The sequence below is a fragment of the Sorex fumeus genome, unplaced genomic scaffold (genome assembly GCF_029834395.1).
Source record: "Sorex fumeus unplaced genomic scaffold, SorFum_2.1 ptg000126l, whole genome shotgun sequence".
NCBI classification, from domain to species: domain Eukaryota; kingdom Metazoa; phylum Chordata; class Mammalia; order Eulipotyphla; family Soricidae; genus Sorex; species Sorex fumeus.
In genome coordinates this window covers 5,877,730-5,892,798 of record NW_026606183.1, presented here as the reverse complement: position 1 = coordinate 5,892,798, position 15,069 = coordinate 5,877,730, and the positions used below count along the sequence as shown (strand labels likewise).

Below are 15,069 nucleotides of genomic sequence, written 5' to 3'. Positions count from 1 at the left end.
TCCTCTTTTATCGATTTCCATGTAAAGAAAGCCCTATAACTCTTAGGTGTATCTTCCTGAAAGCTTATCTTTATAGCACTTAATTTTCTTAAGCTCTACAAAAGTAAAGTATTATTATCATTTATTTAGCCCAACTTGAATAGTAAATTCCCTGTAAGAGTACCTTGTTAATCTAACTAATGGTATATTCTCAATATTTACAGAAAATCTGTTCTCACTACTTTTCCAAAAGAAAAAAATCAAACACATAGAGTAGTAAGATGTGTTTATTATCTATGGTAATTATTTATAATCTCCCTTGTGGTTTCAGTGCACAAGTATGATTATTTGTTTTCATATGTAAATAGATGCTGGGTCTTTGGGAAGTTTAGGAATAAAATATTGTTACAAAAAGGTATTTTAAAGCCAATTTTTATATCAAACTTGACAGAATTTATTAGAAATATTTTCACAATAAATTATTGAGTTCTTCATTAGAATGACTGCCCAAGTGATAATACAGCAGGTAGGTACATTTGCCTTGCATGCAGCCAATCTGAGTTTGATCCCCGGCATCCCATATGGTCCCCCAAGCACCACCAGGACCCCCAAGCACCGCCAGGACCCCCAACCACCACCAGGACCCTCAAGCACCGCCAGGAAAAATTCCTGAGTGCAAAGCCAGGAGTAGTAACCCCTGAACATCTCTGAGTGTGACCCAAAAAGGAAATAAATAAATAAATAAATAAATAATGACTGCTTTTATGCCAGGCATTGCAAAACTAACAAAATAATAGTGTCAGAAGGTAGAGGAGAAAACAGAGAGAAATGATGTAGTAGTGTGGGAAATAGTCCCCGTAATAAAAACCCCAAGGTTAGGTTAGTTCTTTAGGTGCAACAAGCTTAGTTTAGTGTAGACAATGAGGCTGCAAATGTTCATCCAGGCAGGAATAGAATAAAACAAATTTAGTCTAGTTTAGACAACGAGGGCTACAAATATGTGCCCAGGTGAGGATAGAATAGGAATTTATCATGCTTATATCCCATGCTTTTATTATTATTTATTATAAAATGATTATTTTAGCAATATTAGCATAAAGTAATTTAAGAACCCTTTATTTAAACTGTTAGTTAAGAGAGTAGAATGTAAGTAATAGATTTTATGATATTTGGAACTGTCCCTGTATCACTGTATCACTATCATCCCATTGTTCACTGATTTGCTCAAGTGGGTGCCAGTAACGTCTCCATTTGTCCCAGCCCTGAGATTTTTTTTTTTTTTGCATTTTGGATCACACCTGGCAATGCACAGGGGTTACTCCTGGCTCTGCACTCAGGAATTACTCCTGGTGGTTCTCAGGGGACCATATGGGATGCTGGGAATTGAACCTGGGTCGGCCGCATGCAAGGCAAACGCCCTACCCACTATGCTATTGCTCCAGCCCCGAGCCCTGAGATTTTAGCAGCCTCTTCTTACTCGTCCTTCCCAGTGGTGCTGTATTAGAGGTTCTTTCAGGATCAGGGGAATGAGATCCATTATTGTTACTGTTTTTGGCATATCTAATACACCACAGGGAGCTTGCCAGACTCTACCACTATTTGGAACACAATAGAAATAAATCGATTTCTATCTTAACTGTATAAAGAACATTTTATAATCAATGATCCAATAAACTATTAGAACAATAAAAATAATTAGAATAAGTGCTTCACAGAGGAGGAAATGCAAAGTATTATTACCGATAATAATGAATAAGTGCTCAGTCACAGTAATAACTAAGGGATTACAAATTAAAATACAATAAGATCTTTATGTTCACTAGACTAGGAACTTATTCAAGCTTGAACACAAAAATTTTCAAGAATCAAAATAATGAGGAGTTGACATATGTTTACTTAAATGTAAATTAAGCTAACCAGTCTAAAATATAGCTACCAGAATACAAAATAAGACTTATGATAGCAATTTTGTACACATAACTTCTGACTAGAGTATCCACAAGTATCCACAAACAAAGGAATCAGTGAATTTTGGTCTATGACATATTTAAAAACAGTTTAATAAAATTAATTATAACTATAATTAAGAAGATTAAGAATAATTAATTTTAATATAATTCCATTTCTATATGGTTAAACTCTAAAGGTACTTGCTGATTATTTATCACCCTTTGGCCGTATCTATGTAACTATCCCAGCCTTTGCTTTTAATGTACCTGTTAACCTTTGATGTGTGTATTAAAATCTTCACTGTATCACTGTCATCCCGTTGTTCATTGATTTACTCAAGCAGGCGTCAGTAACGTCTCTAATCCTCTCAGCCCTGAGATTTTAGCAGCCTCTCTTACTCATCTTTTCCCAATGACTGGAGGCTCTTTCAGGGTCAGGGGAATGAGACCTGTTGTCGTTACTGGTTTTGGCATATCGAATATGCCACGGGGAGCTTGCCAGGCTCTGCCTGTGCGGGCAGGATACTCTTCAAGAGGCATATATTTATGTATTTCTCTCTATGATTTGTTGCCTACTGTTTGATCCCCATCAAATATGGTGTAGTAATTATGGAAAATGGGTAGGAAGTGTCTTATAATGTGTCCGGAAAGCGCCCTGGAGCTTGGCAGCTGTTGGGTAGTGGAGGTCGGCTGCTGGGGCTGGGTCCCTTGGGGTGGGGAGGGCTCTCGCCTGCCCCACTCTCGGATGCTCCGAGTGAAAACAGCCTGAGGCGAAGTCCCATTAAAATCTTATTTTATTTATTCACTTTGCTATATCTGACTGTGCACACGGCTTACTCCTGGCTCTATGCTCAGGGGTCAGGCTCAGGGGAATATTTTGGTGCCAGGATCAATTGATGTAAGTTTAAATTGGCTTTAATATACCTATCAACTTCAAGATAGGCACACATACCAGGAGCCTGGGTGGGAAGCTATATTATATTGGCCAGCCTGTTATCTCACTCCTGATGTTCAGGCGACCCTAAAACTTGGACAATCCTTGTGTGTTGTTTCGATTTATTCTCTGTGACTACCTTATGTTTGGGGCTGTATTTGGTAGCAATCAGTAGTAAATAATGACTTCAACATCATCAAAGAACATGAAGAAAATGCCACAGAGAAGCAACCCATGAAATTGCTTAAAAGGGCAAAGTTCAAGTCTAACCACCTCATGAAGATATATATTGATGAGAAAGCAAAACTACTTAATACAAAATTTGTAGCTATGGGAATAAGAAATTAGGAAGGTAACAAGAAATGGGAAAATCATTGAGCCTAAAACAAAACAATTATATTTTTGTGCATCAGATTCTCAGCACTAATGCCAGTGCCAATATTCAGACTATAGATATACTAAAATTACCATCACCTGTTCGACAGCACTTCCCTTGTTCTTCAGATATGGAAATTTTGATATTCAAATATGGGCAAGAATAGGGTGTGTTTTAAATGAAAGACATGACCACACAGGAGAAGTTTCCCCTGAAGTTGTACTAATTTGGTCCATAGTATTCTCAATCGATGGGTCAAACAGGTAAAAGTGAGGAAGCCATGATCATGAGAGCCTCCAAGATCATAAATATGATGCGATTGCTGCAGGTGAGTCTGCAAATTTTTTATACTAGTGATTGAGAATGATAAAGAATAAATATACTGAGAGGAAAAGAGAGTCTTTGATAGACAAATCCCCAGGGTGAAAGACCAGTTTGTGTGAAACTTATGCCAGGGCTTATTGCCAGGACCAATTCAACTCATCTTGTACTGCTGCTCCCCGCCACCAAATCTGAAGCACCTATGCAAAAAACTGCAAGCAAGCAAGCTGAGGATTTAACTTATTTCCCCTCTTGGTACCCAGTCATACAAGCCCCTGATGGTCAATGGCTCTATGAAGAGATTTCTTTTCACATGATTTAAAAAAAAATCTAATCTTACATTGCATAGCCTTTATGTCCAAGGTGTTTTGCAGACTCTATCTGATCACATATCATCTCTACATTTTTTATTGGAATCACACAAAATCACAAATCACAAATCATCCTGTTAATCATCGATTGCCTCAAGCAGGCTCCAGTAACATCTCCTTCATCCTAGCCCTGATATTATATTCAAGGCTCTTTAGGAGAATGAGACCCATCATTGTTACTGGTATTTGGCATATTGGGTACGACACAGGAAGTTTGCCAGACTCTGCTGTGTGGGCAGGGTACATTCGGTAGCCTGCCAGTTTGTCCAAAGTAGGAATGAGATAATAAGATGTCATAATAGGATGTCGCGCAGCCGCAAATGCGGCCACACGGTTCCGGGAGCTGGTTTTTATAGTCTCTGAGTCTTGACCATTGATGGGATTATACGGCGCCAGGGGGCCAGTTGGTGGGTGTGACCCCCGCCTACTGGATTTTGGAGGATTTGGGTGGAGGATGCTTGGCCCAGATCCGAGCAGGCTTGGAGATCTCGGCCCTGGGACCCGTGTGACTTTGTCCCTCTGCCAGTACCTTCATATGTGCAGAGAGTGGTCTCAGCATGGTGGTGGCTGGTCCTGGAGGTCTTTGACTGCTGGAGCCCTGGTCGGGGCGGGGAGGAAAGCTCAACCCGCTCCCCTCCAAGGGGCCCTGGTGGCAAGGACAGTCAGGCACGGGGGCAGGAAACTGCACTGTTCTTCTTCCGGGAGCTGATTTTTATAGTCTCTGAGTCTTTTATTGGAATACCCTTATAAAAATGATCTTGGCATCAGTTTAGTATGACATTTATGCACCCGATTAAAGGGATCCTGCATTCAACACGTTGGTCTTGGTATTCAAGCAGGATTGCAGATCACCTATGACCAGCTCATTGGGATAGGACAATGACAGCTGCCCAAAGAGCAGGCCACTCTGCCAACTGCAGTCTATAGTAAATAAGGCTATCTAATTCTGAGTCCACCCCAAGTAACCACTGGGAAAGACTCTCACCTCATTTGCTACCACCAAACAGGGACCTATGGACCCTTATTAACAAATAACAAGAGGCTATGAAGAGACAGAGAGCTAGGAGGCAGCTGTTGTGCTATAGAAATTGCCAATGAAGATTATAAAACCATCCTGGGAGGAATCTGCCCCTGCCTAGAAGATAAGCGGATGTTGTTGGATTTCATTAAGATTTGTCAAAGTGTGGGAACTGGAACTCAAAAGACCTGGATGCTAGCAAGAACAAAATAAAGGAAAGAGAGACCAAACTGTTTTGGCTATAGAAAAGTAGGATGTTGTAAATCAGAATGTGGGCACACATCTTTTAAAGAAAGAACCTACTGGAGTGTGTCCAACATGTAGGAAGGGATAAACATCATTGGTCAAACCTGTGCGGCATTCCTCCCTATGGCAGAAAAAGAAATCAGGCCACTATGAGCCTCCACTAGAGGAAGTGCAAGATTAAATTTAATAGTGGATGGAGTCATGCCCACAAGCTTCCTCCGGGCGCCATTTTGGCTCACCAGCAGCCCTGGTCCAGAGACATAGCAACCAGTCCCAAACAGCACCACAGCACCAGAGATTCCTCAGGGCCCCCATACAAGTCATTTTTGCCAGGGCACCACAGATAGAGCAGGTGCAGTCTCCTTGCCTACTCCAGATGGAATCCCAGTGTCCAAGAGTTCCCACAAGCAAGGCCCAGGTATGCGTGTAGCAGGACTATATCTCCAGGCTGCATGGATGAAGCCTGGAGGCAGAGGTGCCTGGCCATCCCATCCTGGCTCTCCGAGTGCCCCGAGGCCTTGTTGTCACACCCACAAGCTTCCACCGGGTGCCATCTTGGTGCAGAGCCCCTGTTCTAGGTTCTTAAAGAAAAAGAAGCTTAAAACTTTTTGTTTTAATCTGTCTAAATTTGGATAGATATTGCTTTGAATTTGTATAGTAATTTAGATAAGATGGTTATTTTAACAACATTGATTCTTCCAATCCATTCAAAATAATGCCCAAAAACATCAAGTACCTCGGAATCAATTTACCAAAAAAGTTTGGATATCTATGCCATGAGAACTTTAAAACACTTAAGATAGGGGCCAGAGCAATAGTACAATGGGTTCGATGCTTGTCTTACACGCAGCCAACCTGTGTTCAATCCCTGGCATCCCATATGGTACCCCGAGCACCACCAGGAGTGATTTCTGAGTGCAGAACCAGGAGTAGCCCCTGAAGACTGTTGGGTGTGGCACATAAACAAAAACACTTAAGATAGAGATTGAAGACCTTAAGAAATAAAAAATTATTTCTTGTTCACGGATTAGAAGAATCAATATTGTCGAAATGACTATCCTACCTAAACTATTATATAGATTCAGTGCAATCCCCAGCCAAATTCAAATGGCATTCTCCAAGGACTTAGAACAGTCAATAATAAAGTTTTGTGGACTCATAAAAGACCCCGGATAGCAAAAACCGTACCGAAAAGTGGGAAATTGGGAGGTATCTCATTATGCAACTTGAAACTATACTACAAAGCTTTAGGAATAAAAATAGCGTGGTACTAGAATAAGGATAGACTCTCTGATCAATGGGTCAGAATCAAATCTCCAAGGACAAACCTCTGCATATACGGTCAGCTAATTTTTTACAGAGAAACTGAAAGCATGAAAAGAAATGAAATAAAAACAGTGTCTTCAGCAAATGGTGCTGGGAAAATTGGAAAATGACGTGTAAAAATTAAAGTTGGGTCCACATCTCACTTACACAAAAGTCAATTCAAAGTGGGTCAAAGATCTTGAGATCAGGCAAATATCAATAAAGTACACTGATAGGCATAATAAAGGCAGAATGTTTCAAGATTTGGACCTCAAAAGTGTATCCAGTGATACGGTGCCATTGACAAAGGTGACAGAATCAAAAAATTAAACAAATGGGACTACATCCAATTAAAGAGTTCCTACATGGCAAAAGAAATGCTAGCTAAAACTAGAAGACAATTAACTAAATGGGAAGAAAATATTCACATTCAACACATATAGAATATTTATCTGGACAGTTCAGCCAGAGGCATGGCCATGGCTGTTGGGATATGAGTGCAGCTGGCTTTGGTAGGAAGATAAATTGCCCCACCCCTCACCCCAGATCACCCCAGAGGTCTCAGCTAGGACTGGGTATAAAGTAAGTAGTTGTGATAGGTATGGACTATAACCACTACTTATTGGTTAAGGGAACATTCAACACATCAGATAAAGTGTTGAAATCCAGGACATATAAAGTACTCATAAAGATCAACCCTGGAACGATAGCCCTGCGGGTAGGGTGTTTGCCTTGCACGCAGCCAACCCAGGTTCGATTCCCAGCATCCCATACGGTCCCCCGAGCACTGCCAGGACTAATTCCTGAGTGCAGAGTCAGGAGGAAGCCCTGTGCATCGCTGGATGTGACCCAAAAAGAAAAAAAAATCAAAAACAAAGATCAACCCCCTAAAAGTTCAAAATCCCTATCAAAAAGTAGGGAGAGGGATTTAAAAATAGGAAGAGAAGGGCTGGAGAGACAGCACAGCGGGTAGGGCGTTTGCCTTGCACGCGGCTGACCCGGGTTCGATTCCCAGCATCCCATATGGTCCCCTGAACACCGCCAGGAGTAACTCCTGAGTGCAGAGCCAGGAGTAACCCCTGTGCATCGCCGGGTGTGACCCAAAAAGAAAAAAAAAGATAGGAAGAGGAAATGAACAAGACACAGCTCAAAAACAGAGAGGCAGATGAGCATAAAGTCAGTAGTAAGTCCTTAACACCAATAGGTGTGGCCCAAAACCAAACAAAAAATTACAAGTCATCATCAGTAGCTGACCCATATATTAATTTCATCTAAGGTTTGTAGTCTCCAAAACTGTGAGTAAGCAGATTTTATGCTTGGAGACAGTACTGGGCCACTGGAGCAAATCGATGAACAACAGGAGGACAGTGCTACAGTGCTACTTAGCAAGATGGGGAGGAGGGGGATGGTGGGAAGAGTTGCAGGTGAAGGGAAGAAATTTATGTTCCCTCTTGAACTGGAGCTTGAAAGATCAAGCAAGCAAACACAAAGCTAGTGAGATAGGAGACAAGCAAGTGAGAATAGCCCCTTAAAGAGCGAACAGATTGGACATTTTATTTATTTTTTTAAAAATGTTAATTTAATCACTGTGAGATAAACCCTTACAAAGCTGTTCATGACTGGGTTTCGGTCATACAGTGTTCCAACACCCATCCCTCCACCAGTGTACATTTCCCAGCACCAGTGTCCCCAGTTGTCCTCCCATTACCCTCCCCCCCAATCTCCCCCTTGGTACTATTTGCTATAGAACAATTATACCCTTCCCCATGCTCCAAAAACTTTTATGCTGCAATTAGCTTCAGGACACAAGGTGGCAGAGCTCCGATATCAAAATCATTCTAAATTTTTAAAATCTACAGGAATTAATTTTATATCCCCCCCCCCCCCCATGAGAATAACAATGCTTCCAGTGCTTCCCTTTGGGTTAAGCTGCAGAATTGATGTTTCAACATTTGAAGAGATAAGGTTCTTTTAACTTGGAAAGCTCAGTGCCTAGACTAGGGATATTCAATGAAGAAAACGAAACCAAGCGTAAAGACACAGGGAAGGCGGCGCCGTCCCAAACCTGGGCTCCCCGGGAGAAAGGACACCGCTGCCGGGCCTTGGAGGAGACCGCCCTCGACTAAGAGGAGCCGGTCCCCGCCTTAAAGGTGCCTTTCAAGGCGGAGGGGGCGGGGCCTGCACGTTAGCTCCACCCAGGCAAAGGAGCCCGTCCCCGCCCCGGCACCTTTCAAGGGGAAGGGGCGTGGCCTGCACGTTAGCCCCGCCCAGGCGAGGAAAACGCTGGGAGCCGCGGTGCGGGCGGCGCGACCTGCGTGCGGCGTGACGCCATCACGCTCCGACCGGCTGCGAGAGAGAAGGGGCGCTGGAGGTGAGCGGGGTTGGGGGCTCAGGGTTCGGGGCCCGGCGATAAATGAGAGTTGCAAATGGACGAGGCGAAGCGAATCGCTTCTGGGGCAAAGCGACTCTCCGGGCCGGCGCTGTGAATTCAAGCGCCGGCAGGGCCAGCACCGGGGACTCGTGGTTTGTCTCTGACCCACTTTGAATTGACTTGTGTAAGTGAGATATGGACCCAACTTTAATTTTTATACGTCATTTTCCAATTTTCCCAGCACCATTTGCTGAAGACACTTTTTATTTCATTTCTTTTCGTGCTCTCAGCTTCTCCGTAAAAAAAATCAACTGACCGTATATGCAGAGGTTTGTCCTTGGAGATTTGATTCTGACCTATTGGTCAGAGAGTTTATCCTTATTTTTTGCTGGAATATACTATTTTGATCCCTAGAGTTTTGTAGTATGGTTTTGTAGCATGGTTTCAATGAGATACCTCCCAGTTTCCTGTCTTTCGGTATGGTTTTTGCTCTTCGGGGTCTTTTATGATCCCTTAAAAATTTATTCCTGAAAACACTGCTTTGGGGTATGGCTTCTTCCCGTTTGGAAAAAAAGAAAATGAAATTTAGAGAAGTTAAAACTAGAGCTTTGTGAGCTATGAAAGTGGGCTCTGAGCCGGGAATAGCCCGGAGCACCACTGGTTGTGCCCACCTCTAGGAAAAAGAAAAAAAGATGAAGTCTTGTAGTTTGCAGTGACATGAATAGAACTGGTGGATAACGTGTTGGCTGGAATAAGTGAAGGAAAGAGGACAAATAAAAGATGTTCTCGGGGCTGGAGCGATAGTACAGTGGGTAGGGCTTTTGCCTTGCATGCGGCCAACCCGGGTTTGATTCCCAGCATCCTATATGGTTTCCCGAGCACCGCCAGGAGTAATTCCTGAGTGTGGAGCCAGGAGTAACCCCTGTGTATCGCTGGGTGTGACCCAGAAAAAAAAAATGTTCTCATTCATCTGTGAGATATATAGAAACAAAACAAGGGAATAGTATCAAATAATGACAAACCACTGAATTATAAAACTCAGATTACTGAACAGCGTGAGGAAAGGTAGGAGAAATAAGAAAGAGAAGCAACTTAAGGACACTACTTTGGTGCCAGTGAAGTAAACATGTACATCAGAACCATAAATGTTAATCACTTCACTTCACTTGTCGCCCCGTTCATCCATTTGCTCTAGCCGGGCACCAGTAACATCTCCATACATCCCTGTCAAGTGCTAGTGTAGCCCAATGGTATCTGCCCGCTCTAGGAATAGGAAGAGCATCCGTTATTGTTGCTGTTTTTGGCATATCGAATACGTCACGGGTAGCTTGCCAGGCTCTGCCATAAATATTGATAGTATTATAAACATAGTACCTACACTATAAAAATAGCCCCCCCAAAAAAAAAGTTATTTCCAGAAAGCCAACAAAAAGGAGCCCTAGTGACATTTATTTATTGAGACATAACTGCATTAAACTTCGAAATTTGTTTCTCAGATTTTCAAAGCCACATTATGTCAATAGCGCGTTCATCTGTCCATGCCAAATGGATAGTAGGGAAGGTGATTGGGACAGCAATGCAAAGAACGGCGAAAGTGAGAGTGACCAGGCTTGTTCTGGATCCCTATTTATTAAAGGTAAGGAATGTCTCCTGTATTTTCAAATGGCCTTGATAAATCAACATGTTCTATTTCATGAGCATAAAAACACTTTACTGTCTGTGAAGATATTTTGAGGGGCTGGAGCAATAGCACAGCAGGTAAGGCATTTGCCTTGCACGCAGCTCACCTGAGTTTGATTCACAGCATCCCATATGGTTCCCCAAGCACCGCCAGGAGTAACCCCTTTGCATTGATGGGTAGGACCCAAAAAGCAAAAAACAAACAAAAAAAAAAACATGTTTTGAAGAGCTGTTGTGAACTAGGTACAAAGGTATATAGCAAAGTAAAATAATCATAGTGTGCAAATACAATTGATTTCTGTTCCATGTAATAGCCTTAACAAGTGTTTCTCTGTGCATTTTCCCAGTCATGAAAAACAGCATTATAGATTAAAAGAGATTCTATTTATTAGTTTATTTAGGTTTGGGGGGCATACCCAGCGATGCTCAGGGGTTTTTTCTAGCTCAGGGATCACTCCTAGCAGTGCTTGGGCACCATATGGGATGCAGGGATTGAGCCCAGGTAGGTCACCCGCATGGCACGCCCCCTACCCACTGTACTATCTCTCCAGTCAAATTAAGAGAGATTTGAGTTGAATACCTAAAAGAATTTTATCCAGAGGCATGAGTGGTGAGAAGTTATTCTAGCCCTGAGTAGTTTAGGGGAATTGAACCCAGAGTTTACCACTTAGTAGGGACTTTTATTGAATGATTACAGGATCAGATGGACTAAGAAGGGTCTTTGATCATTTTAGATTTCTTCCTAGAATCAAAGGAAAGACAAATTTGAAGACATAAGTGTAGGAATGGATGTAAGAAACTGGTAAAGGATATTATTGCAAAAGTTTTTAATGATAGGGAAATAAGCAGTTCTTTGTGCGGTGTTAATGGATGAGGAAATATTTTTTTCTTTTTCTTTTGGGTCACACCCAGCGATGCACAGGAGTTACTCCTGGCTCTGTACTCAAGAATTACCGCTGGCGGTGCTCAGGGAACCATATGAGTTGCTGGGAATCGCACCCGGGTTGGCCGCGTGCAAGGCAGACGCTCTACCCGCTGTGCTATCACTCCAGCCCCGGCAAGATTTTTTAAAGAAATAATGTGTTAAGGAGAAGGATGTGTACCAGGGATGTTTCTGCATTCAGGATTGGGTGTTTAGCAAAGTAGAATACCTTCTGTCATCGAAGGTCAAAAACACAGGCACACCCTGAAAAGTGACAGCATGATTTTAGACTTTACTTTGAACACTGACTCTGTTCACTAGTGTAAACATTAGGTAACTTGCCTGAGTCTGTTTATTTCTGTAAAATGAAAATACCTGATTTAGCAGGTTATCATAAAGATTAGGGGATTCTGGCTATTATCTATGATTTACTTGCAAAACTTGAGCAGAATATCTATCTGCTTTATTTACATTGTAAAAAGATATATATGTGTGTGTCTCTATATACGTATACATGCATGTATATGTATATATAAAACTTTGAGGTGCCGGTGTTGATGCCTGGTTTTATGTTACTGAAAAATTGGGCTTGAAATGGTTAAGTGTCCAGTCATACAGCTCATGGTGGGAGTGGCATCTGTAGGCTATTAAAAAAAAGCCAATGGGAAGGAAATGTAGGTAAATGGACAAACATAGTAACCTTCCAGTACCTATGTTGCAAACCATAATACCCAAAAGGGGTGGGGGGCAGGGAAGAGGGACAGAGGGGCAGAAAGGAAACTGGGGACACTGATGGTGGGAAATGTGCACTGGTGAAGGAGCATTGTATGATTGAAACTCAATCATGAACAACTTTGAAACTGTCTCTCTCACAATGATCAGTTACAATATAAATAAATAAATATACCAGGATAGTGATGAAGGACTGTGGGTACTTAGTGTGTGTGTGTGGGGGGGGGGGGGGGGGGAGATGTAGTAAGTTTGTATATCAGTGTCATAAATTTTGACACTATTGTAACTTTCCAAACTATAATAAAATAATGTTTTTCAATTAAGAAAATATTTAAATAGCCTAGGGAAGGGTTGATCAACAAAGGCAAGGGTACTGAAGGAAATAGGCTATAGCAGGGCTTTTAAAACTGTTCCCAATCACAGCCCTTTTTCACTCAAAAAATGCAGTGTTGGCAGGTGTTGCCAGAAATACCTCAGATTCATCATGCAGTTGATTTAGAATTAACTTTTGGTAATTGTACATCTAGAAACCACTTGCTGTTAGCAAATTTTTGTTATCTCACATTCAATTCTATAACCCTATCTGGGGCCATGATTCACTTTTATAAGCTAGTGAGGGGCTGGGGAGATAGTGCAGCAGGTCAGGTGTTTGCATGCACAATTCCCCACATCCCATATGGTCCCCTGAGCCCTGCAGCAGAGCCAGGAGTAAGCCCTGAGCACCACTGGGTGTGGCCCCCAAAACACCAACCAATAAATAAATAAATGCCAAGAGAGCTTGGGGACAGGAGCAGCTCTGGAAAAGCCATAGCTATATACCAAAACTAGAATAGCTAACTCTTAAATTTATTGCCATTTCTCAAGACTTGGCTTTTTTCCATGCATTACTTTTTTGAATATTTTGTACCGCCATGCCAGATCATGGATGGTACCAACTGGTTTGTTTCTCCTCTCAACGCTGTATTTTTCCCCCCACAGTATTTTAATAAACGAAAAACCTACTTTGCCCATGATGCTCTTCAGCAGTGCACCGTTGGAGATATTGTGCTACTCAAAGCTTTACCTGTTCCTCGCACAAAGCATGTGAAACATGAACTAGCTGAGATTATTTTCAAAGTCGGACAAGTCATAGATCCAGTGACTGGAAAACCCTGTGCAGGCACTACCTACTTGGAAAATCCAGTCAGCTTGGAAACCACCCCAACCAAAGATGTGAAAGAACGTTCCATCTCTTCACAATAAAGGAGTAGAAGGAGACAGGTGTTTTTGTTTTTTAAGAGAAAAAGTTTCATTACCAGCTATTTCTTCTGTTATTTATGAGAGAGATAAAAGGATATGATTAAATACTTGTTATAATTTTTCATAAAGGTCTCTGGTCATCTTTACGAATTTCTCAGTGAACATTCCTGTTTTGTTGTATTCCTCACAGTCTCCTACATTTTGACCATTCACTGTATCTGTATACTTCATTTCAATTTTAAGAATTTGCAATACTGGGGCTGGAGTGATAGCACAGCGGGTAGGGCGTTTGCCTTGCACATGGCCGACCTGGGTTCGATTCCCAGCATCCCATATGGTCCCCTGAGCACTGCCAGGAGTAATTCCTGAGTGCAAAGCCAGGAGTAACCCCTGAGCATCGCCAGGAGTGACACAAAAAGCAAAAAAAAAAAAAAAAAATAGAATTTACAATATTAGGAATATCAGAGATTTAGCTTTGTTGGTTTGTTATCATTCAAAGAATTGTGTGTTACCTTAAAACCTTTACTTGAGGAAAAAAACCTTTTTAGATCAAACAGACCAAACCACATTAATACATTCCTGCCTAAAGGTAATTTTCTTTTCTTTTCTTTTCTTTTCTTTTTGGGTCACACCCAGCAATTCACAGGGGTTACTCCTGGCTCATGCACTCAAATTACTTCTGGCGGTGCTCAGAGGACCATAAGGGTTGCTGGGAATCGAGCCTGGGTCCCCCGTGTGCAAGGCTAAAGCCCTACCCACTGTGCTATCACTCCAGCCCCAATTTCTTTTAAAAAAATTTAACCAGTGCCAGACAAATAATCCACATATTTGGGATTTTACCTTACCAAAAATAAAGACCTTACCAGATTTGTCTTTAATTTTTTTTTAAATATGAAACGCTTCATGAATTTGCATTTCATCCTTGCGTATGGGGCCAATTTTAGTATATGTGCTGCCGAAGAGAGCACAATTTGTCTTTCTTTTATCTTGGGAAAGCCACACGCTTGCTTGGGGAACTGCATGGTGCTTGGGATCAAACCAGGCATGCATGTTGTGCATCAAATCCTGCTTGCAAAGCCTGCTTTCAACCCTTTGAGACATCTCTATGGCCACATAATTGTCTAATAATATGAATGTTGATACATAGGAAATAGAACTTTGAATTTGTTTTGCTTTTCTTTTATCTTAGGCTCTAAGATAAGCAGGAGTGAGCCTTGCCGTATATGGAGCTCACCCGTGTTGATCCCTGGTACTGCATGGTTCTCTGAGCACCACAAGCTGTGACCCATAAACCAAAAAAAAAAAAAAAAAAAAAAAGCATGAAGTGGTGATAAGTTATAGTAGACCAGAGGTTCCGAAACTATTTGGCCTTCCACCCCATTGCAGCAAAACTCCCCCAAACCCTGCCTGGAGGCTACCTTCTTAAGGGATCAGAAAGCACCCTCACCAGTTACACCTGAGGAGGTTTTTACTTCCTCCATCCCCCCATCATTTCATCACCTACTTTGGGAAAGCATTGGCTATTTTAAAATGTTTTAGAACTCCTACATAAAAGTAAATAAATAAAATGTTTTAAAATGTAAAAATGCAGTCCAGGTAGTATAGCACTTGCGTGGGGCCAACCTT

General features: G+C 41.9%; 1 protein-coding gene across 1 annotated transcript; it reads left to right on the top strand.

Moving 5' to 3' along the window:
• The first annotated feature begins 8,773 nt into the window (after positions 1 to 8,773).
• On the top strand, positions 8,774 to 13,571 carry MRPS17 (mitochondrial ribosomal protein S17). The gene is made up of 3 exons (XM_056137664.1): positions 8,774 to 8,870; positions 10,367 to 10,506; positions 13,183 to 13,571. The coding sequence occupies exons 2-3, from the start codon at positions 10,384 to 10,386 to the stop codon at positions 13,444 to 13,446; spliced, it is 387 nt and encodes a 128-aa protein (XP_055993639.1). The 5' UTR covers positions 8,774 to 8,870; positions 10,367 to 10,383; the 3' UTR covers positions 13,447 to 13,571.
• The last annotated feature ends 1,498 nt before the right edge of the window (positions 13,572 to 15,069 follow it).